Raw genomic sequence first — 21,657 nt, 5'->3', positions numbered from 1 at the left:
GCACATTTTTGTGACTATTTGTAAGGATTGTTGCTGAAATGTGTAAGATGAAGAGAAAAATCCTTGTGTGTGTGTCCCCTGGCAGTTTGCATCCTTCAGGGGAAACCGCGGCCCGCCGGCTGCCACAAGCAGGGCCGGGAATGGCGTAAAACCACCGCTCCCACAGCTCCCAGCTTCCAAACCCCACTGGGAGCCCGCTGCCACACCGCTTGGCCCTCGGCAAACCCCAAAAACCCCCAAAATTGGCGCTTGGGGCGCGATTCTCCTCACGCCGAGGCCCCGGGGGTGGCCCCGCCGCCGGCCCGGCCCCACAGAGCGCGGGCTCCGCCTGCCGCCGCCGGGGCCACCCGCACGGGTAGGGCCGGGAAAGGGAACGGGAATGGGGCCGGGAAGGGGACAAAAGGGACCCCAAATAGCGAGGGGAGCCTGAGGGGAACCCGAGGGGGTCGCCTGGTGGCTCCCGTGGTCGTGGCTTGCATTTTATTACCGTTACGGCCGCGGTGCTGAGGGCGGGTGGATGGAGGTGCTGGCTGAGCCCTCCCCCCCCTCACACCCGGTCACCACACGGCCCTAAAAACCCCGTTTTTTCCCTCATTTTCGCTTCAGAAAAGCCTCAGGACGGCCGGCAAAGGCGCAGCCCGGCTTCCCCGCGCAAGAGGCGGTCCCATCTGGGAGCTGGCCGCCTCTCCGGCGGATTTTCTTAATTAAAACTTGCCCTACCTGTAGCGTTGCTCCCGGAGGAACCTTCAAAGCCCTCACCGTGGCTTTTTTTTTATATATATTATTATTATTTTTTTGCCTTCTCCTGCCTGAAACTCCTGAAAATGCTGTTTCACGCCAGCCAGCCGGGGCGAGGCGCCGAGAGGTTGAAAGGAGAAAGCGAAGGCAGCGCCGTGTGGCAGCGCCGGGCGGGGGCTTTGAAACCTTCCCGTCACGCAGATATAAAATAGAAAAATTATTAAACTTTGATCCTGCCTATCGAGAAAGCCGATCTGAGCTTCCCTGCCTTTCCCCCAGCCTCTGCCTGCTGCTGCTGGGAGGGTACAAAGGCAGGGCGTAAGGCCCCAGTCTGGTTTCTTCTCTTTTTTTTTTTTTTTTTCAGCTTCGGAGGGATTAATCCCCACAACATCCTCAGCTAAAGGAAGAGAAATCTGTAAATCTGCCTCCTGGGGATGCCACAGCTTGAAGCTCTTTCAGCCCCCAGCACTGTTGAGGCGCCTGAAGGCTGAGGTGAAGTGGAAACCCACCTGAAAATAAGGCACTCTCAAATACGTCAGGCGCCTTCCCTTAAAAGAACAACATTTGGTGCTTTCTCCGCATAAATACATCTGCTCGGGGACTTAAAAATCTCTCTTTCAGGTATCGAGACGTTTAAAATGGCGATGGATGTAACGTTCCTCGGGACGGGCTCAGCGTATCCCTCTCCAACGAGGGGGGCGTCCGCCTTGGTGCTTCGGCGAGAAGGCGAGTGCTGGCTCTTCGACTGCGGGGAGGGGACGCAAACCCAGCTGATGAAAAGCCAGCTGAAAGCAGGTGAGTGCCGAAAAGTTTCCTGAGATCTGAGCAAAACACTCTGCCCTTCGTGCTCCTGTTACTCGAATGCATAACTAAACATGCGTGCGCATCTGGGGATGGGCGGCGGCTGCTGAACCTGCTGTGCCGTAGTCCCTGATCGCTCGGCGCTGCCGAATTGTGGTTGAGGACCAAACTCTTCTGAACGAAGCTCTCCTGAATTAATTTCTTCGGCTTTGCAGCGTGAAACGGGGAGCAGAGACTGGTTTTAAACTACAGATTTAGCGTGCAAGCCAACAGACCGAAGTAGTGATCATTCCTAAATCGTCCTGAAACCAAAAGGCATTTGGTCCTTCTTATTGTGGCGTTTTAACACGTGATAAAAATGGTAAAACGGCTGCCAAGGGTTGCGGTCACGCAAAAACTGTGTTTTTTTTTTCGTTCCCTGACCTCTTTCTGTCCGCAAACTGCCACAGGGGAGACGCTGCACGTTCTGGTGGCTGCCCGCTTTGCAGAAAAGAGCACCTGAAGTGATGGAGGAAAACGTAAAGTGGCTACCCTCATGAGGAACAGCGGGGTAATCGGAATAATCTCTCTGCTTGTGGTGTCCTTTTAATTTAAGTTCTACTTCCCTAGAAGGAGAAAAAGCCCCCAAAGGGCTTGGACACCAAAGGACACCCACAAACTCAGCTGGGCCGCGAAGTTTTTCCATCTGAAAACCAATCGGGAGGGGACTGCGAGGTTCTTGCATTTTAAAGCCCTTTGAAATCAAAACTGGATGCTTTTTCTTTTATTATTTGAGATCATTTCGCGTGCTAAATCCATTTTTTGTTTATTTTTTACCTTTTTTTTTCCTCTTTTGTCCTGATCCTTAGGCAGAATAACCAAGATTTTCATAACTCATCTCCACGGCGACCACTTTTTCGGGCTTCCCGGCTTGCTGTGTACCCTCAGCCTCCAAAGCAGCCCCGAGCCAACCAAGCCACCCCTCGATATTTACGGCCCGATCGGACTGAGAAACTTCATCTGGAGGACCATGGAGCTCTCCCACTCCCAACTCGCGTTCCCCTACGTTGTCCACGAGCTCGTCCCTACGCGGGACCAGTGCCCTGCGGAAGAATTTAAAGATTTTTCTTTGTTGAGAGACGAGATATCTCCCCGGGAAGCCCGGGGGAGAATTCTCCAGCTGGATCCCGGGGAAAACTCTTACTTGCTGGTGGACAACGAGCAGCTGGTGGTGAAAGCCTTTCGCCTGTTCCACCGCGTGCCTTCCTTCGGCTTCGTGGTGGAAGAGAAGCCCCGGCCCGGGAAACTCAACGTAGAAAAACTGAAAGACCTCGGTAACTTCCTACTACTACTTATTTTTCCTCTTTTTAATTAATTTTTAAAGGCTTAAAGGTTCAAGCTTCATGACTCCAGCTTCCAGCGTATTTAACGCCGTGGGGTTAAGCAGCTGAAACCTTTTTGTGGCCACCTTTGTAGGGTTTCTGTTAAATCAGGGCTGCTGCGCCGCTCTGTAATCCATTCAGATTCCATCTTCTGTTTTCTAGCAGAGCTTTTCATACGTTTATAGCAAGGCAGCAATCCGAATTTTTGGTGTAAAAACCACCGATGCCAGTTAAAATCGCAGCCTGTTCCGGTACGGGGAGGAATAACCAAGCTCAGAAAGCCTTAAAAAGCACCCTGTGGCTTGCCGAGGAAGGGACGGCAGCGCGTTTTGCAGGAATTTATTGATTTCCCTCTGAAGAACGTAACTTTTCTTCAAAAGCACTTCCCGATAGGGTTACACGCGCTTTATTTTGTACGAGGTAGATGAATTGTTGAGTGCTGCTTGCATTGAGGTCGTGTTTTTTCGGTAAGACAGCTCTAAATACACCAAATCTCGCCTTAAAGGATTTTTTTTCGCCTCTCTTTGCCAGGAGTTCAGCCAGGTCCGGCGTACGGGAAGCTGAAGAACGGAATTTCCCTCGTTTTGGAGGACGGCAGAACCATTTCTCCTTCGGACGTCTTAGAAGAGCCGGTGCCCGGCCGAAAAATCTGCATTTTAGGGGATTGTTCGGGGCCGGTCGGGGACGAAGCCGCGGAGCTTTGCCGCGAAGCCGATTTGCTGATCCACGAAGCCACGCTGGACGACAGCCAGGAGGAGAAGGCCAAAGAGCACGGCCACAGCACCCCAAAAACGGCGGCTGCTTTCGCCAAGCTGTGCGGGGCTCAAAAATTGCTTTTGACTCATTTCAGCCAGCGCTACAAAGCTGGGGTCGGCGAGGGGGACGCCGATGTCACCCAGCTGAAGAGGCAGGCGGAGGCGGCGTTGGACGGCCAAGAGGTGGCGTTGGCCGAGGACTTGATGACGCTCGAAATCCCCGTGAAAAAGTCAAGTTTTTTTGGAAAAAAATGAGCGTTAAAGGCGTTTTCGAGCCTTTTTTTCCCTTGCCGTGGGTTCCTGAAAGGTGAAAGAAAGAAAAACGTAATAAAAAAATCAGGTTTTGAATAAAAAACCTAATAAAAATGCACAAATTTGGCAGGTTTTGAGCTGGGAAGTTAAATTTCGTGTATAATTTTTCCGTCTTCTTCCCGTTTTCTTCAATAAAGAGCGTACGTGGCTGTAGGGGAGCGACGAGCCAAACCCTAACAAGCAAAACGTCGCCCCTAAAGGCGGCTGCCCCGTGGAAAGATGCCCCAAAGGTGGCAGCACCGGCCCCAAAAGCGTCGTCCGCTGGTGCCTTGTGGCGTTCGATGGGGTTTTGCATTTATGGGGCTTGAATTTGCAGGGTTTTGCATCTGTGGGGCTTGGATTCGCAGAGTTTTGCATTTATGGGGTTTGCATTTGTGGGGCTGCACACGTCCTGGGGTTTCACATGTGGGGTTTTGCATTTGCGGTGTTTGTGTTTGAAGGGTTTCGCCTCTGCGGGGTTTTGTTGGTGGTAGTTGGCGTTTGTGGGGTCTTGCAGTTGAGGGGTCTTGCAGTTGTGGGGCTTTGTAGTTGGGTGATTTTGTACTCGTGGGGTCTTGTAGTTGTGGGGTTTTGCCATTGTGGGGCTTTGTGGGGTCTTATAGTTGAGGGGTTTTTCAGTTGAGGGGTCTTGCAGTTGTGGGTCTTTGTGGGGTTTTGCAGTTGTGGGGTTTGGTAGTTGGGGGATTTTGCAGTTGTGGGGCTTTGTATGTGTGGGGTTTTGTAGTTGTGGGGTTTTGCCATTGTGGGGCTTTGTGGGGTCTTATAGTTGTGGGGTTTTGTAGTTGACGGGTTTTGTACTTGTGGGGTCTTGTAGTTGGGGGTTTTGAAGTTATGGGGCTTTGCAGTTGTGGGGTTTTGCCATCGTGGGGCTTTGAGGGGTCTTGCAGTTGTGGGTCTTTGTGGGGTTTTGTAGTTGTGGGGCTTTGCATTTGTGGGGTTTTACAGTTGTGGGCTTTTGCAGTTGAGGGGCTTTGTAGTTGGGGGATTTTGCACTTGTGGGGTCTTGTAGTTGAGGGGTTTTGCACTTGTGGGGCTTTGTGGGATCTTATAATTTGGGGGTTTTGCAGTTGAGGGATTTTATAGTTGTGGGGCTTTGCAGTTCCGGGGTTTGGTAGTTGGGGGATTTTGCAGTTGTGGGGTCTTGTAGTTGAGGAGTTTTGTACTTGTGGGGCTTTGTAGTTGTGCGGTTTTGCCATTGTGGGGTCTTGCAGTTGGGGGATTTTGCACTTGTTGGGTCTTGTAGTTGTGGGGTTTTGCACTTGTGGGGCTTTGTGGGGTCTTATAGTTGAGGAGTTTTGCAGTTGTAGGGTCTTGTAGTTGACGAGTTTTACAGTTGCGAGGCTTCACAGTTGTGGGATTTGCTAGCTGGGCGATTTTGCACTTGTGGGGCCTTGCAGGTGTGGGGTTTCACCGTTGTGGGGCCATTTGGCAACCCCTTTTCCCCCTATTCCCCCCTTTCCCCCCTTTCCCCGCCACAAACCCCCTCAGCGCTCCCCCCCCTCCCCCCCCTCCCTCCACCTCCCGGTCCCGCCCTTTTTCCATCCCCTCAGCGCTCGGCGGGTTCCCGGATGCGGCGCATGCGCAGCGGGCGGCCCGGACGTGTCGGCGGCGGAGCTCGAGCGGCCGGAGCGCGGCCGCCCCCCCCCCTCCCCTCCCCCCCTTTATAACCCCGGCCTCCCCCTTTTATTTGTATTTTTTTATTTTTTTTTTTTGCCTTTTTCCCTTCCCCTTTTCCCCCTCTCCCCGCCCCAGCCGCCATCGCCTCACGGCCGCCTCAGCCCCCGCGGCCGTGCCGGGGCGGCCGGGCCCGGCCCTGCCCTGCCCTTCGAGAGCCGCCGCCGCCAAGGAGCGGGGCGGGGAGGGCTGGGCCGGGGCTGGGAGGGGGGGGGGGGCGGCTGAGGAGGAGGAAGAGGAGGAGGAGGAAGGAGGAGGAGGAGGAGGAGGAGGAGGAGGACGAGGCCCGGCCCCGCTCCGCCGCACCGGGGCCGGCCCCGGCAGCGCGGCCGAGCCTGGAGAGCGGCCCCAGGTAACATCCGCGCCCGGCAGCAGCGCTGAGCCCCCCCCTCAGCACCCCCAGCCAGGCCTCAGGGGGCTGCACCCCCCTTGGGCTCCCCTCAGAGCCTCGCTGCCTCCCCCCCCCCCCCCTTCATCCCCTTTGGGAGGGCTCTGGGAGCTCTCAGCAAGGCCTGGCAGCGCCTTTCCCTCAGCTGCTGGTTTATTTATCCTACACGCCCGGCCCTCCTCTCCCCGAGAAGGAGCTCTGGGGCTTTTGGCTGGTCGCGAGCGGGTTGGGAGAAAGTTTTCTCGCCTGCTCCCCAAGCTCAGCTCCTCCTCACCAGGGGCTTTGGAAGGCTCCTCACGCCTCGCCTCGCCTCGCACAATGGGCGGCCGAGCTGGGAGCGAGGAGAAAGAACAAAGCTTTAGGGTCCGCTGCGAACATCAGGACGCCGGCTGCCCGCCTCGGAAACCTCGCCAAAAAACCACCCCAGCTTTTGGCTCAGGGCTGGCCTTTTCCACGCTGGCTTTTCCCCGGAGTTCTTCCTCGATTCTTTTTTTCTTTTCTTTTCTTTTTTTTTTGTTTTCTCGTTATCCCGGCCAGGAGCAGACGTTACTTTGCACACCCCAGTGCCTGGGCGTCGGAAAAAAAACCCATAAAAAACCAACAAAAAACGCTGGCCGAGAGGGAGGAATCGGTGCCTGCGCCTCGTGTTGCTGGCTTGGGCCGCAATTGTTGCCTCTGTTTGGGAGGTTCGGGCAAATTGCTGTTTGCCCTCGCCGAGGGAAGCCTCCTGCGGGAAGATGGGGCTTGTAGGATGCTCCGAGGGTGAGCCCAGCCCGGGTTTTGTGGCAAGGGGCCCTGCCACCTGCAGCTTGCTGCACGAGGGCTCTTTCCCCTTTCTCCTTCACCCCCTTTTAGGCAGGGGGGGACGGGCGCGGAGTCCCGCTGGGCGGCTCAGACAGAGCAGCTGGAAAGGAATTCGCTTCCCTTCCTCGTCTCGTGCTTCTTTCTCTGACCGTGCAGAAGCTTGTATTGAAAAGAGGAGAGGTGCCGGGGTGGTGTTTTTTTTCGCCGCCGCCGTCCTTCCTTGAATACCTGGAACCCTAAAACCCCGGGAAGTTTCTTCCAGCAAGAGAGAGAGGCTCGTGGGTTTTTATATTTTTATTTATTTTTATTTATTTGTTTGTTTTCTAGCCGTGCGCTTGCTTTAAAATGGACTAATTGGAGTCGATGGTTAGGATTTGAAGTGCTTTTGGCGTTTATTTCACGCCCCCAGCCCCAGAGGGTCCCCTCGCCCTGTTATTTGGGATGTTTGTCCCCCTTCTGGCCTTTCACCGCTGTATCGGGAGCTTCTTGCCCGCGAGGCTGCTTCGTTTCAGCATCGAAAGCTTCCCAAAAGCCCCGCGTTAACCCTGCCACCTGCACGGAAACGCTGCTTCCAGTTGTGCCACGGCTGCAAAACGCGCGTGTTTTTATAAATATCCGTACACACAGAAAGAAAACACTTGATTTTTTTTAAAAATAACGCCACTGAACGTTTTCTTTTAACCTAAAACGCTCCAAATCACCCTGCTGAATGGCGTGATGCGTCCAGCAAACGGCCTTAAGGCTCTCAGTTTCTCTCGGGGCTGGAAAAGAAGCGGTTTTACCGTGAAAATGGTGCAAACGAGGGATAAAACGTGCTCCGAAAGTGCCCCGGAGGGTTGAGGGGTGGTTTTTGGCCTTCTGCCCGTACCTTCAAGTCCTTATCCGGTGGCATTTGGACCGGCCACATTTTTAGAGCCCGAGTTCCTGGGGGAATTCGAGCCCTCCGCGGGTGCGATTGGCTCCGACCCTACTGTAAACGGGGCGGGTAGTGTGTCAGGGCGCTGTGGGGCCGGGATTAACCCTCTTCCCCGAGCTCTGGGGGGTTGTGGGACCGCTGGCTCGTGTTCCTTCGTGTCACCTCCGTAAGCGTGCGGCGTCCCGGTCGTGGTTTGGGGTTGGTTTCGAGATAGGGGCGTGTTTGCAGGGGATAATCAGAGGTGTTTTTAGCTACCTGGCCGTGCTGGCTGCTTTATTTTCCTCCCTCGAGGATCCCTTTTGCGTTATGGGACGCAGAGTGCCTTTAATATGGTTTTTTTCCCAATTTAAATGACTTTCCTTGAGGTGGGGTGAAGCACTTGGTGCCTTTTCCTCCCGTGCTCCGCTCGGGTCTCGTTCCAGCAGCTTTGCTCCAGCGCTGCCTCCTGCTGCTGTTTTCTTCGTGCTCCCTCTCCTCATCATCCCAAAAGCGGAATCCCAAACCGGAGGGGAGCTCTTAAATGCTTTAGATACTTCCCGAGAAATCTCACCGCGTTTCCCAATAGGTGCCAGGTTTTTGGGGCTCAAAACCCCAAGATTAAACCCGGGGGGGGAGGGATTGGTAAGCCAGGCTCCCGAATGACCCCGCAGCGGCGTCGCAAATCCCGAACAAGTGGCCCGGCTTTCCGAAAACTGCTGAGCCCTCAGAAGCTCCTATTGAGTGCGGTGGCAGCTGGGGGGGGGGGGGGGTGACTCAACGTTTCTGGAGACCGTTCCACTTCCAAAAGGATTTGTTTGTGGGATTTTATCCCCCTGCAAGCCAGCGAGCGAAATTCTTCCCGGTTCGAGGCGCGTGGAGCCGCCTTCCTGGTGTTAAGTGCTTATTTATGGCTTTTTTTTGGGGCTGCTAGCTTTATCTAGTCCCTTATTCCTGATGATTTCCGCGTGTCTCTCCGGGATGCTGCCTCGTATTGAAGGCGAACGATGTCCTGGCGAGCTTTGGCGGCTTTCTTACAAGCGCAGGTTGCCATGGAGAAGGACTGGCAGGTTGGGCTTGGCTTTCAAAAAGAGGCTTTATCGAGTCCAAGCGCCAAAAAAAAACTAGAAGGGCTAGGTAAGGCAATCCTACTCAAACTTGTAGGGAATCGTTTGCCGGGGGAGAAATCCCGTGTAGCTTGTAGGGCTGTGGCGGTGGGATGAGCGCCTTCGGGCAGAGCAGCTTTGGGAAAACATCAGACTCCTTTTTTTTTTTTTTTTGCTCGACACCTGCTGTCCTGTGTTTCTGGATAAAGCACGATAAAACCCATGAATCAGTCCACGTAGAATCCCCCAAATCAGGCCAGCTCTTCTAATTTCAGGAAATAACTTCGCAAAGAGGAGGTCTGCTAGCTGGGAGAGTGCCACGACGACCACAAACCGCTGCAAATTCTTCTTTAAAACAAAATTGAGAGGTTAAACGCGTAAGGGCGAGCTCGCTCCTCGCCGTACCTTTAGTACAAGCCGCTCTGTTTGACAGAGCCCGTTTGGAAACAGGCTCTCAGCGACTTCGCTTGATTTATCTTGACCCAGAAGGAGCTGGAAACAACCGAGGAGAGAGATCCTGGAGCTCCCGAGCGCAAAGACACGAGCAGGGTTAATTCAGAGTGAGCTGAGCTGACGGGCAGCTTTTTGCTCGAGTCTGAAGTCAGCGCCTCGCTGACTGGAGCTGAGGATGAAAGGCGATGCTGGTTTGCATTCGTGCTTCTTGGCTCTCCCGAATTTTGGTGGGATCAGCGCCCCCCGGATTCCCAGGCGATGTTTTTCCTTGGCTGCACCCTCCCGGTGCAAAGCGTAGGAGATGGAAACCCCTCTCCTCCTTTTCCTGCCTTCCTAGATGTACACCCTCCGTGTACGTGGATATAAACTTCATTTAACCGCTGTTACTAGGGGAAAAAAACCCCAAAATCTCATTTCTGAACCTGTGCAGGCAGTGTCTTAAGCATGTTTTAGCTATCACGGGACGAGCGATGCAGATTTTTTTTTTCCTGATGTGCTTTTAATATCCTGCACTTAGCTTGCAAATAAAAGAAGCAAAAAAAAAAAAAAAAAAGCCACCGGCTTCCTTAGAAACATGATCTGCAATTTGTTAAAGACACAATTCTAATGGAGCTATTTTTTCCTCCTAGGTTTTACCAAGAGACAGTACATCTAACACTTAACTTGGATCATCTCTTGTTCATCAGCTTGAGAATCATAACAGCCCCCAAAACTGACATTTGATCTGAAAGAGAAAGCTGTGACAAATGGACAATATGTCTATTACTAACACGCCAACAAGTAATGATGCTTGTCTGAGCATTGTTCACAGCTTGATGTGCCATCGCCAAGGTGGAGAGAGTGAAACTTTTGCCAAACGCGCAATTGAAAGTTTAGTTAAAAAGCTAAAGGAGAAAAAAGATGAATTGGATTCTTTGATTACAGCTATAACCACAAATGGAGCTCATCCTAGCAAGTGCGTTACAATACAGAGAACGCTGGATGGGAGGCTTCAGGTTAGTACAAGTGACAAATCAGATGTTTTCCTCCTAGCGAAGCTGGAGCAAAAGTGAGTGACGCAGGATCCTAGCGCGTTGAGGAAGCGTAGTTGATTTTTTTTGTTGTTGTTGTTGTTGCCGTTTTTCTTCCCAAAAGGAGCAGAAGGTGGTGGATCAGCCGTTCTAAACGAGTGTGTGTGTGTGTGTGGCAGTAAAAAATAATAATAATAATAAAAAAAAAAGCAGGGTCACGTTACCAAATTCGGCTGTTGATCCCGGGATTTTCCCGACAAGCTTCTGTTCGCTCTGTGGTGGTCAGCAGTGGGAAGAAAGAGCTAAGATCCCTTGCTCAGGTACTCCGAGGGTGTTCGTTAGCCTTCTGTCGTCAGTACTCAGTACCTGCAGAGCTTGGCTTGCGATTTCCTCGTTCCAGGACAGATGTCGTGTTTGCTGGCTAGCTCCGCTGTCTACCCTCGAAGCATTTTATTTATTTTTATTTTTATTATATTTTTTTTTTGTCACTTTGACGGATTGGCATTCTGCTACTTGGAAATTCCTTCCGGGGTTAGGTTAGCGCCTCGGTCCTCTTCTTCTGGGGGCAAAGCTCCTCTCGTCAGCCACGGTGGGGAAGGTGAACGTACACACGACATTAAGCACAAACTCTGCTTCTGCCATTTTGGACGCAGTCTTTTTTTTTTTTTATTTTTTTCCTTAAAAACCACGGGGTTGATTTAACCGTAGCAAAACCAGATGCATATTCCCGTTGAGCACAGAACTCGAGGAAACTGAGTAAACTTTACCAAACTTTACCACCTCTTTTTTTTTTTTCCCCCCTCGTATTTTGATACCGGAGACAGGTTGTGTTTGTCCTCCCCCAGCTTTGCTCCTCGCTCCGTAACAAGGCAAGGCCGTGCTCCTTTCCCACTCACCTTTTGTGTCTGACTTTTTAGGTGGCCGGTCGCAAGGGATTCCCTCATGTGATTTACGCCCGTCTTTGGAGGTGGCCCGATCTTCATAAAAATGAACTCAAGCATGTTAAATATTGTCAGTATGCTTTTGACTTAAAATGTGACAGTGTCTGTGTAAACCCTTACCATTATGAGCGTGTAGTATCGCCTGGCATCGGTAAGTAGCCTTTGGATTTCGGAAGGGAACACTGGTGGGAATGAAATGGGAAATGTTTTTTTTTGCCTGTGGAATGTCGAAAATAAAGACCTCGTTAGAATACTCGCTGTTAATGATCTGATTATAAATCATTCTTGTGTGTTTTCGTACATCTGCTTGATGGGATCGTTGTTTTAACCTCTCTTTCCAATGTTAAAGAGCAGTTTGTGGCTTTTGGCCGAGCCTTGGTTTGCTTCACAGACAGTTACTGTATATTCTAGAAATAATTTAGCACGGGGAGTTGTGTAGTGATAGAAGGGAACTGTATATAACATAGTAAATAGTCTATAACATCAATTTGTAAAGGCTTATAAATGTTCAAACACTGTTAAAGGTTATAATTCTCCTCACACCCTCCCTTTTTTTTTTTCTTTCTCTTTTTTAAAGATCTCTCAGGACTGACACTACAGAGTTCTGGTAAGCAGTTCTGTTTCGTGCCGCGTTTCTTTCGGGACAAACTGTGTTCAATACTCTTCAATATGCACACGATTTATTTCTATGCACGGAGGGAGGATAAAGAGCAGACAGAAATGGCTTTTTCTCTCCAGTTTTGGAAAATTAACTACGTAGTGTACGAGAGGCAAGCGTGCTGATAAATTTAACTAGAAGCCTCAGCTCAGTTTGCAGGTTTGTTCTCTTTCCATTGCCTGCAACTCATAAACCCCAACAAAATGAAAGAAGCACACCTGGGTAATTAACTAATTAGCTGCGTTGGCTGTAATGGATGCTTATTTAATAAGCAGTTTAACAAGCAAGTGGTCAGATTGGCAAATAGGACACGTTGTCATTAACATGCAGTGGAATGAAGCAGTTGATGCTGTTACCTCCCTGAAAATTGAGAGAAATTGGACATCAGATGTCCAGTGGGTCTTATTCAGAAGTCAGATTGTGCAGCTGATAACAGCTTTATTTCAAAAATGTTGTTATTTCTTCCAGAAGAAACTCAAAAATAAAGTTTGAGTAATCCCGTGTTATTAGCACATTATTAGAAAATGAGCAAAGATGACTTCAAAAGCTTTTAAGTTTGATTTTTTTAATATTTTTTTTTAACTTAGTGCTCAGCTCTGCTAATTTGTGTTAGCAGTGGCTTCTGGATAATGATCTTTTTGCACATTATCAAATCTTACTAACCAGAAGTTAAATACTTAACCCGTTTCCTTGTCACGCTGCTGGTTTTGGAGCAGGAAACAGAAAAATTGCAGTCGGATTTTAATCTATTTAGGGTTGCTTTAAAAACGAGCAAGGAAATTAATGTAGTGTAAGAGTTTCACTTGGATGTGCACAAAAAGATGTATAGAAACAAGTTCTGGTGGAAATGGTACTAATTTCCTTGTGGTGTGTATTGTTTCTAGTCAATTTTGATGGGAGTTTGAATGAAATAAGTGGTTTGCTTTGCCGTCCAGTGCTTATTTGTAATTTAAAGATGTTTCTCTCAGCGTTTCAGAAACATTTATATCGGTTAAATTCTTCCCCCCGGTAGTTTCATTGGCATTGTTGGTGCTTGAAAGTAAAAAACTTGCACTCGAAAAGCGCAAAGTGCAGCTAAAAATTGAAAATAAGTTTGCTTTTCATGTTTAAATGTTCTCTTTTTCACAGCCCCATCAAGCATGTTGGTGAAAGACGAATACGTTCACGATTACGAGGCGCAGCCATCGTTGTCTTCAGCTGAAGGACATTCAGTCCAAACCATCCAGCACCCGCCGAGTAACAGGGCGTCTACGGAGCCTTACAGCACCCCGGCCATGTTAGCTCCCACCGAGGCTAGCACTACCAGCACCACTAACTTTCCCAACATTCCTGTGGCTTCAACAAGTAAGATCATTGAGCTTATACGCAACCCTAAACCCTAAAAACGTGAAAGCTCAGGGATAACCAACGCTTTGGCCAAAGCAGATCTCGCTTTGGACCCGTGCTGCCGCCAAACTGCATCGTTAAATCGAGTGGCAGGCTTATAAGTATTAAAATAAGGTTTGAAGTCATGGAGTAGTTTGAATAAATTTGCCTGCTAACCCTGTCTTTATTCTACTGGATGCTCCAAAGCTTCAGTGACACGATGTTAAGCTGTTAACCACTGATAAAGTGTGGCTGTTAGGGGAATAAATGCCACAGGAACGGAAGAACCTTAATATTTTATTACAACAGCAAGTGGAACAACAGACTTACTAGTGGGGGGCAGTGTAGAGACGTTTCCAGGCAATTCTTTTAGAGTTTCACTAAAATTATCTTCCAGTTTTAACACGACTTTTTAAAATCGGCCCAATGCATCAGAGTTGCAGCCCAGATTAATGCGTTCAGGAGTCCAGAAGGGTGCTGAGGTGAAGTTTTTCTTGCTGGTCTGTGTTTGGTACGAGTGGAAGAATCTGTTTTACCACCATCCAAGCTCATTCCTCAGTTTAGGAAGCCCTGTTTATTTACACAACATCCTGCAGCCCTCATGTAGGGAAACCATGAAGTGGGAGGGGGTTTCCACCTGCTCTTCATCACTCTTAATATCAAGGCCGTGTGAATGTAATGGATTTTGTGTTAATTTAAATCAGGGTGACGTGGTGGTGCAATTATCTTCTTTCATTTTAGGCAAGGACTTCTTTGTTTAAACCTAAAAACAGAGATTTGATGTCTGTATTTGTCTCCAGCAGGAAAAAAGAAAAAGGATAGGTGATTTAATTACACTCCATAACTTTTTCTTGTTGTTGCTGTAATTGTTGGCACCAAGTGGACAGGATAAAAAAAAAAAAACCAAAGTTTTAAGTTTTAGGATAAGTTTTCAACGTGTTCACCTCCGCCAGCAGGACCAGTTGGAGAGTGCTGATCGGTTTAGTGTTAATGGCTGAGCTGAAGCCTTCCTGAATCCTGTTCTGAAATACCTGTAGTTTTACTTGAAAGCTTAGAAAATTTATTTGGGAGGAAAAAAACCAATACCAAACACAAAAACAAGTTTCTGAGGAAGGAGTCCAGTGATGTGTTCCAGCACTATTTTTAAAAATACCGTTCAATATGTTTTGGAGGGACGTAGATTGAAGTGTCCTCCCTAGGAACCCGTTGTAACCTGCTGAAAATCAGCAGCTTATTGGGCACAATGTTGGATTCATCCCAAATCTTTGGATTCAGCCCAAATCTCCTCCCGATAAGTTCTTGGCTAAAACCTTTGCCGTCTCTTCTTTCCCTTCAGACTGAAAAATGAGATGCGAGCAAAAAGATGTGGTTGCTAAAGCAGTTCTCTGCACACTTCTCTTAAAAAACAAAATAAATAAGGGTGTCTCGGAGTCGAAACGAGCTGCTGCAAAGCATCTTCCAGTTTCCTAAGACGCTCTGGTGGGTGGAAAAAAAAAAAAAAAGATCTGAAACCAAACTTTTAGGAACTGTTGTGTTGCAGCGCCCTGAGTTGGGTGCGTTTTCCTACAGCAGTGCTGAGCTCTTCTGCCTTCAACTTGTGGAACGATGACGAATAGGTAGTGTGTTCTTTTACCAGGTCAACCTCCCAGTATATTGACAGGTAGCCATAGTGATGGACTCTTACAGATTGCTTCAGGGCCTCAGCCAGGAGCTCAGCAGAATGGGTTTACAGCTCAGCCAGCTACTTACCATCACAGTGAGTATACACCTGCCTGCGCTCTTCTTAGCTCGCTAAAAGCGGTTTCCAAATGTTGAGGAGAAATAGAGGATGTAGAGATGAGATGCAGAAAAACTCCCTTAAAACCCAACCGCTCCTTTTTTTTTTCTTTCTTTCTTTTCTTCTTTCTCTCTCTCTCTTTCTCTCTCTCTCTTTCTCTCTCTCTCTTCTCTCTCTCTTCTCTCTTCTTCTCTCTTCTTCTCTCTCTCTTCTCTCTCTTTCTCTCTCTCTTCTTCTCTCTCTCTCTTTCTCTTCTCTTCTCTTCTCTCTTCTTCTTTCTCTTCTCTTCTCTCTTCTTCTCTCTCTTCTCTCTCTCTTTCTCTCTCTCTTCTCTCTCTCTTCTCTCTCTCTTCTCTCTCTCTTTCTCTCTCTCTCTCTCTTCTCTTTCTCTCTCTTTCTCTCTCTCTTCTCTCTCTCTTCTCTTCTCTTTCTCTCTCTTCTCTCTTCTCTCTTCTTCTCTCTTTCTCTCTTCTTTCTCTCTCTCTCTCTTCTTCTTCTCTTTCTCTCTCTCTTCTCTCTCTCTTTCTCTCTTCTCTTTCTCTCTCTTCTCTCTCTTCTCTCTCTCTTCTCTCTTCTCTTCTCTCTCTCTTCTCTCTCTCTTCTCTTCTTCTTCTCTCTCTCTTCTCTCTTCTCTCTCTCTTCTTCTCTCTCTCTTCTCTTCTTCTTCTCTCTCTTCTTCTTCTCTTCTCTCTTCTCTCTGCTTCTCTCTTCTTCTCTCTTCTCTTCTTCTCTCTCTCTCTTCTCTCTTCTCTCTCTTTCTCTCTCTCTTCTTCTCTCTCTCTCTTCTCTCTCTTCTCTCTCTTCTCTTCTCTCTTCTTCTCTCTTCTCTCTTCTCTTCTTCTCTCTTCTCTTCTCTCTCTCTCTTCTCTCTCTTTCTCTCTCTCTCTTTCTCTTCTCTCTCTCTCTCTTCTTCTCTCTCTCTCTCTTCTCTTCTCTCTCTCTCTTCTCTCTTCTCTCTCTCTTCTCTCTCTTCTTCTTCTTCTCTTCTCTCTCTTCTCTCTCTCTCTCTTCTCTCTCTCTCTCTTCTTCTCTCTCTTCTCTTCTCTCTCTTCTCTCTCTTCTCTCTTCTCTCTCTTCTCTCTCTTCTCTCTTCTTCTTCTCTTCTTCTCTCTCCTTTCTCTCTTTCTTTCTTTCTCTCTCCTTTCTTTCTTTCTTTCTTTCTCTCTCCTTTCTTTCTTTCTCCTTCCTTTCTTTCCTTTTTTTTTTTCCTTTCTCTAGATAGTACTACAACTTGGACTGGAAGTCGAACGGCAGCCTACACACCTACCATACCTCACCACCAGAATGGCCATCTTCAGCATCACCCACCTATGCATCCTGGACATTACTGTAAGTGCTCCAGATTTTCAAGTCATGTTCCTCATTTTCAGTTTGGTTTAATGGTTGTTTGGGTCACCTGTGATTGATTTTTTTTTTTTTTTTTTTACCCCCCGTGTCTTTTTTTATAGAACCACTCTCACTTTATTTAATACATTCTGACAGTTAAATGTAAGAACTCCTTGTACTTTCCTCAATTAAAACAGCAGAGATTAAAAATTCACACAGCTCTAGTGATCCCACCTCTACTTCTGATGTCTTCCTATATCTAACAAAAAGCATTTCCTTTCTAAAACCATCATTTAGAAAACTTTGCAGTCTTGGAGTAAACGTTTCCGCTGTGGAAAAACATTTGGCCAGAAGTTGATTCAGAATTTGCTGCTTGGATCTGTTTTTCCTTCAAAAGATGGACGTTTCTGGCTGGATATATTATTTTTATTTTTATATATTTATAGATATATATATTTGTTGTTAGGAGAGGGGAGAAAATGATGTGAACTAAAGCTGAAAAGTCAACATATCTTGATCAGAAAAATTGTTTTAGGTCCAGTTATCAAATTTCCTTATTGCTCTGTTAGGATCCCACCTCGTTTCGCTCCTTACTTGTCAGAAACGCCAAGATTTCAGAACTTCACCGCTGCTGCAGAGACTCTATAAATGTTTTTTGTGTGCGAACGTAGCTTTCCATAATTAATGTCGGTAACTGGCTGGTGGTACCACACAGCTTTTCTTGGCTGCTGCCTCTTCTCGCTTCAGAAAGTCGCATCTTTTGACACCTCCCAGCGTTGCGCCTGTTTTTGACATCTTGTTGCAAAAGCTGCCGGTGCTTATAATACTACATCGAAGCCTTTTCTTCTTGTCTGCCTGCGAGGAAGCCAGTCAGTTTATCAAAGTGGAAAGAATCGACTTGACCTTTACCGAGACCACATTCACTATTTATTCTTGAGAAAACAAGTTCTCTGGGATTTTTTTTTCCCCCCCATCTCCGTGGAGGGTTTGTTATAGTTGACTCCATAGCATCCTGGGCAACCTGTTCTGTGAACGGGGAGCTAATGAAGTTGGGTTTCTGACAGATTTGTATCACGTACCTCTATAAAATGATTCTCTCCTTCCTCGATTTGTGGCCACATTCCACTAGTGGAGCTCTGAATTTTCAAAAAACCACCAAAGTGTGTAATTCTGTGGGCATTTTTGTCTAGATTTGGCCTCTTCATTCAGCTATCCCCGAGATTTAGAGTACGTGGCATCCTCGCAAGTCCTTTTTTCACCCAAAACAGGTTAAGAAAGATCTTTTATTTATTTATTTTTTTTTTTCCTCGTGTAAAACAAATTGCATCTTTTTCTCTTCAAGGGCCAGTTCACAACGAACTCGCATTCCAGCCTCCTATATCAAATCATCCTGGTAAGTAAAATCTGAAAATGAATGCTAAGGATTGTTCAGGCTAACAAAGTTGTTTTGAATTTGTGTTTTTTTTTTTAAATAAGAAGTACTCTGAATTTAGTGGGAGGAATTCAAAAGGGGAAGAAAGAAGGAGAGGAACCACTTTGTGACGCCTTCTTTTGAATTTGGACCTCTGTGTTTTAGGAATAATGACAGAAGACGTTCATATAAATTAATAATGACACGACACTCAGGCACACGAGTATTTAGTCGAAGATGACAAAACTTAAAGGAGCTCAGAGCAATTTAAACTTCGGGGAATTGCAGGTTTTAAGGTGTCTGGAGAGAGCAACAGACAGCAAACCTTGCAGGAGGTTTGACAAGCCAGTTGCTCCCAGCTAGCACTTGATACACGTAAACAAAATCACGATGTTCTTTAGCAAACCTTGCTTGAGTGCTTGGGTTTCAGTGGCAGCCTTTACGGGATCAGGGTTTCTCTGCCTCTCCTTGCTTATTTAAAGCAAGAAGCAGTTGCAGCAAGCCTGCCTGGCTGCCTGCAACGGTTTTTTTTTGGGGTTTCTGCGCGTTTCACCCCGCTGATTGTCTCTCCAGCTCCAGAGTACTGGTGTTCAATCGCGTATTTCGAAATGGACGTGCAAGTCGGGGAGACGTTCAAGGTCCCTTCGAGCTGTCCCATCGTTACCGTCGATGGCTACGTGGATCCCTCCGGAGGAGACCGCTTCTGCCTGGGCCAGCTTTCCAACGTGCACAGAACAGAAGCCATCGAGAGAGCAAGGTATTTTGCACCCCAAAAAGCTCCAGCTGCTGGTGATATTGGATATTTGCTTGTTTTTTTTTCAGCGCGTGGCTCCCTTTCAATACATTTTCTTCTTTAAAACTGAATTAACCACAGGGCACGGTTTTTAGGCCGCTGCTGTAACGCATTCAGAACGCCAACTGCGTGACAGGGACCTCGTAGCACGTTGCTTCTCCTTGCTGTGCCTTCAAGGATAAAATTAGCAACTGTGTGCGAGCTGCAAATGAGCTCTCCATCTCCCAGCGATGCGAGAACTGACTGCAAAATACACATTTGTCAAAGGAACAAAGGAAGGTTGATGGAGAGCTCGCTGGAATTTTCATTCATTCTCACCACGCGTGCGCCAGGCTTTGATTTGAAAGCCCAGAGAGCTGATCTTAGGACTTTTTTTTTTTCTTTCTTCGGAGTGAAAAGGAATAAAAGAAGGAAGAAAATAAGGAATAAGACCCAAGCTGTTGCATTGTGACAATCGCTTTCCGTGCTAGGGAGCACTTTGTGGGATTTTCACACTTGGGAACAGAACCCCGAATGTGTTTGGGATCCCAGCTCCGTATTGTCAGCGAGTGGCTTTCGTGCTGCTCGAGTGCCATCGCTTCTGCATTCTGTGTTTCCCATATGTCTTTCCGGGGCTTTACAGATGGTTTTTGACTTCCCAGATTTCGCCTAACCGCACACTCTGTTATCCTCACGATGATAACCACGGTTTCGCGTCCTCGTACGAGTGGAGCGCGTGTGGTTTTCCTTCAGAATCTAAATCAGGACCTCTTTATTTTTATTTTTATTTATTTTTTTTCTTTCCAAGGTTGCACATAGGGAAAGGGGTGCAGCTGGAGTGCAAAGGAGAAGGCGACGTGTGGGTTCGATGCCTCAGCGACCACGCGGTCTTCGTTCAGAGCTACTACCTGGACAGAGAAGCAGGGCGCGCGCCCGGGGATGCTGTTCACAAGATTTACCCAAGTGCATACATCAAGGTTGGTTTGGATGCTCCACGAGGAAAACTGGGGGAGGGGGACTGTTCTTGCACATCGTAGGGAAGCTGTGAGGCGCTGGAATAAATCAAACGTGGAATCGGAGGCTTCGTTATCATCTTAGAATCGCCAACTTCACTTAAAAAGTCATCTTTAGGGGAAAAAATCCACTTTAGAGTCATTTAAAAAGTCATCTTGATGGAAAGTATCCTCTAGATACCGTCAAAGTAGCTAATTTCGTATTTTGTCAAACAATCTCCATCTTTTAAACTAACTGCTGCCCAAAATTTAGCATATTCTTGAAAAATGGGTAAAGCCTGACAAAGTGAAGCTGGACTTGCTGGCATCTCGTTTTATTTGCGTGCCCTATTTTCCGGCAATCCCAGAATTTAATAAAAATCGGGATTTCATCAGCCTGCGACCGAAGAATTTCTTCCGGAGAGCGGAGAGCTCCGGTTTGTTGGAGGCGGGAGCTGAGGACTCCATTCCTTCGTTGATTTTGGTAAACCTACGGAGTTTGATATTTATTTTTTTATTTCTTTTAAAGGTGTTTGATTTACGCCAGTGTCACCGTCAGATGCAGCAGCAGGCTGCCACTGCTCAAGCCGCCGCTGCTGCTCAAGCTGCAGCAGTAGCAGGAAACATCCCCGGCCCGGGATCAGTGGGTGGAATAGCCCCAGCCATTAGTAAGTAAATTAACTGCTTGCTCTCCTTTTTCATTCTTTGAAAACAACTCAGCTTTTAGCAAGACTTAAAATTTATAAGGTTCTCGAGAAGAGGAGGAGGTTGTAACGGTGCTTTTTGAGTCTTCTGAGTTGCTAAATTCTATTTCCGTGATGTTACGCTTAAATATTTTTTAAATGGTGAGGACTTAGGTGTGTCGGGCTGCTTTATTTGCCACTTCTGGATTCCTTGCGCTGCCAAACGGAGCTTTCCAGCTACGTTCCAAAATCCTGAAGGCATTTTGGGGAAAGCATTTCAATTTTTCTTCCAGACGTGGTTGTGATTTGAAGCTTGCCGGCTGCGTTCAGCTTGTTATTAGTCGGAGTAACAACTGACACTCTTAGATCCAACTCCTTTTGTATTTTAACACCCTTTCAAGATGGCAGAACGGTGAGAAGGAAAACTTAGTGGGAAGAAAGGCAAAATAATTGCTGAGCTGTGGTGACAGAGACCTAGAAATACCGATGGGCCTTGGCTGCGGGGAGAGGGACGGGTATTTGGAGAAGCGAGCAAGCAAACGGGAATGGCTAAACAAACAAGTGATAAAAGAAAAAGTGTGTCTGCAAACATTTAATTGAAAGCCTTACTTGAAATCTCTCCTCTCTAGGTTTGTCAGCTGCTGCTGGAATCGGCGTGGACGACCTCCGCCGCTTATGCATCCTCAGGATGAGTTTTGTAAAAGGTTGGGGACCCGATTACCCGAGGCAGAGCATCAAAGAGACCCCGTGCTGGATCGAAATTCACTTGCACCGTGCCCTCCAGCTTCTAGACGAAGTACTTCATACCATGCCGATCGCCGACCCACAACCTTTAGACTGAGGTTCCCTCTGCTGCACTGCTGTGGGCCGTTGTGTTGTGAGGATGGTGGATTGTAAAATACAACTCTTGTTTATAACCTGAAGATATATTTTACTTTTTTTTGTTCTGCTTAACCTCCGAAAACCGGGTTTTAAAAATGTGTTTGCCGCCTTGCTCTTAGCAGAAAAAGAACCTGAACATGCAGAATTTGGATTGCGGTTAGGTTTCTGAACTTAGTTGTCATGATACGTGGCTCAGGGCTTGAAGTGAAAGGCAAACGCCTTCCAGAGAGACCTGACAGTGTTGGGGTTGTGCCCTTTGCAACTTTTCCTTCTCCCTCACGGCCTCTTGGGTGAGAAGCCTCACAGGAGCCTTTTGTATGCAGAATATATATTATATATATATATTTATATCTGAAAATTCCTTCTAAGAATTATTTACGTGACAGCAACTAAATTCCAGCTGATTCGGGATGTTCTTTTTAGGGAACGAGAGTTAACAGAAGACTTTTTTTTCTTTATTTTGTCGCCTATCTCGCTATGATTTTTTCCAGATTAAAAGGTAGAAGCTGCCAAAAAAAAAGCAAAAAAAACAAAAAAAACAAAAAGTGAGGGATGA

General features: G+C 47.6%; 2 protein-coding genes across 4 annotated transcripts; both read left to right on the top strand.

The window, feature by feature from the left end:
* Positions 1-321: 321 nt before the first annotated feature.
* ELAC1 (elaC ribonuclease Z 1) lies at positions 322-3,930 on the top strand. Of its 2 annotated transcripts, none has more exons than XM_032205761.1 (5): positions 322-355; positions 1,103-1,230; positions 1,360-1,533; positions 2,388-2,852; positions 3,432-3,930. In XM_032205761.1, the coding sequence occupies exons 3-5, from the start codon at positions 1,377-1,379 to the stop codon at positions 3,908-3,910; spliced, it is 1,101 nt and encodes a 366-aa protein (XP_032061652.1). In that variant the 5' UTR covers positions 322-355; positions 1,103-1,230; positions 1,360-1,376; the 3' UTR covers positions 3,911-3,930. The 2 variants fall into 2 exon arrangements, with proteins under 2 accessions (XP_032061652.1, XP_032061653.1); XM_032205762.1 differs by having other exon boundaries at positions 1,103-1,258.
* A 1,991-nt stretch (positions 3,931-5,921) lies between these two features.
* SMAD4 (SMAD family member 4) lies at positions 5,922-21,142 on the top strand. 2 transcript variants are annotated; one of them, XM_032205445.1, is made up of 12 exons: positions 5,922-5,993; positions 9,914-10,279; positions 11,212-11,386; positions 11,813-11,842; positions 13,022-13,237; positions 14,895-15,014; positions 16,254-16,364; positions 17,704-17,754; positions 18,346-18,529; positions 19,353-19,521; positions 20,066-20,204; positions 20,849-21,142. In XM_032205445.1, the coding sequence occupies exons 2-12, from the start codon at positions 10,031-10,033 to the stop codon at positions 21,058-21,060; spliced, it is 1,656 nt and encodes a 551-aa protein (XP_032061336.1). In that variant the 5' UTR covers positions 5,922-5,993; positions 9,914-10,030; the 3' UTR covers positions 21,061-21,142. The 2 variants fall into 2 exon arrangements, with proteins under 2 accessions (XP_032061336.1, XP_032061335.1); XM_032205444.1 differs by lacking the exon at positions 14,895-15,014.
* Positions 21,143-21,657: the final 515 nt, after the last annotated feature.

The sequence above is a fragment of the Aythya fuligula genome, chromosome Z (assembly GCF_009819795.1).
Source record: "Aythya fuligula isolate bAytFul2 chromosome Z, bAytFul2.pri, whole genome shotgun sequence".
In the NCBI taxonomy this organism is placed as follows: Eukaryota; Metazoa; Chordata; class Aves; order Anseriformes; family Anatidae; genus Aythya; species Aythya fuligula.
This window is presented reverse-complemented; position numbering and strand designations above follow the sequence as displayed.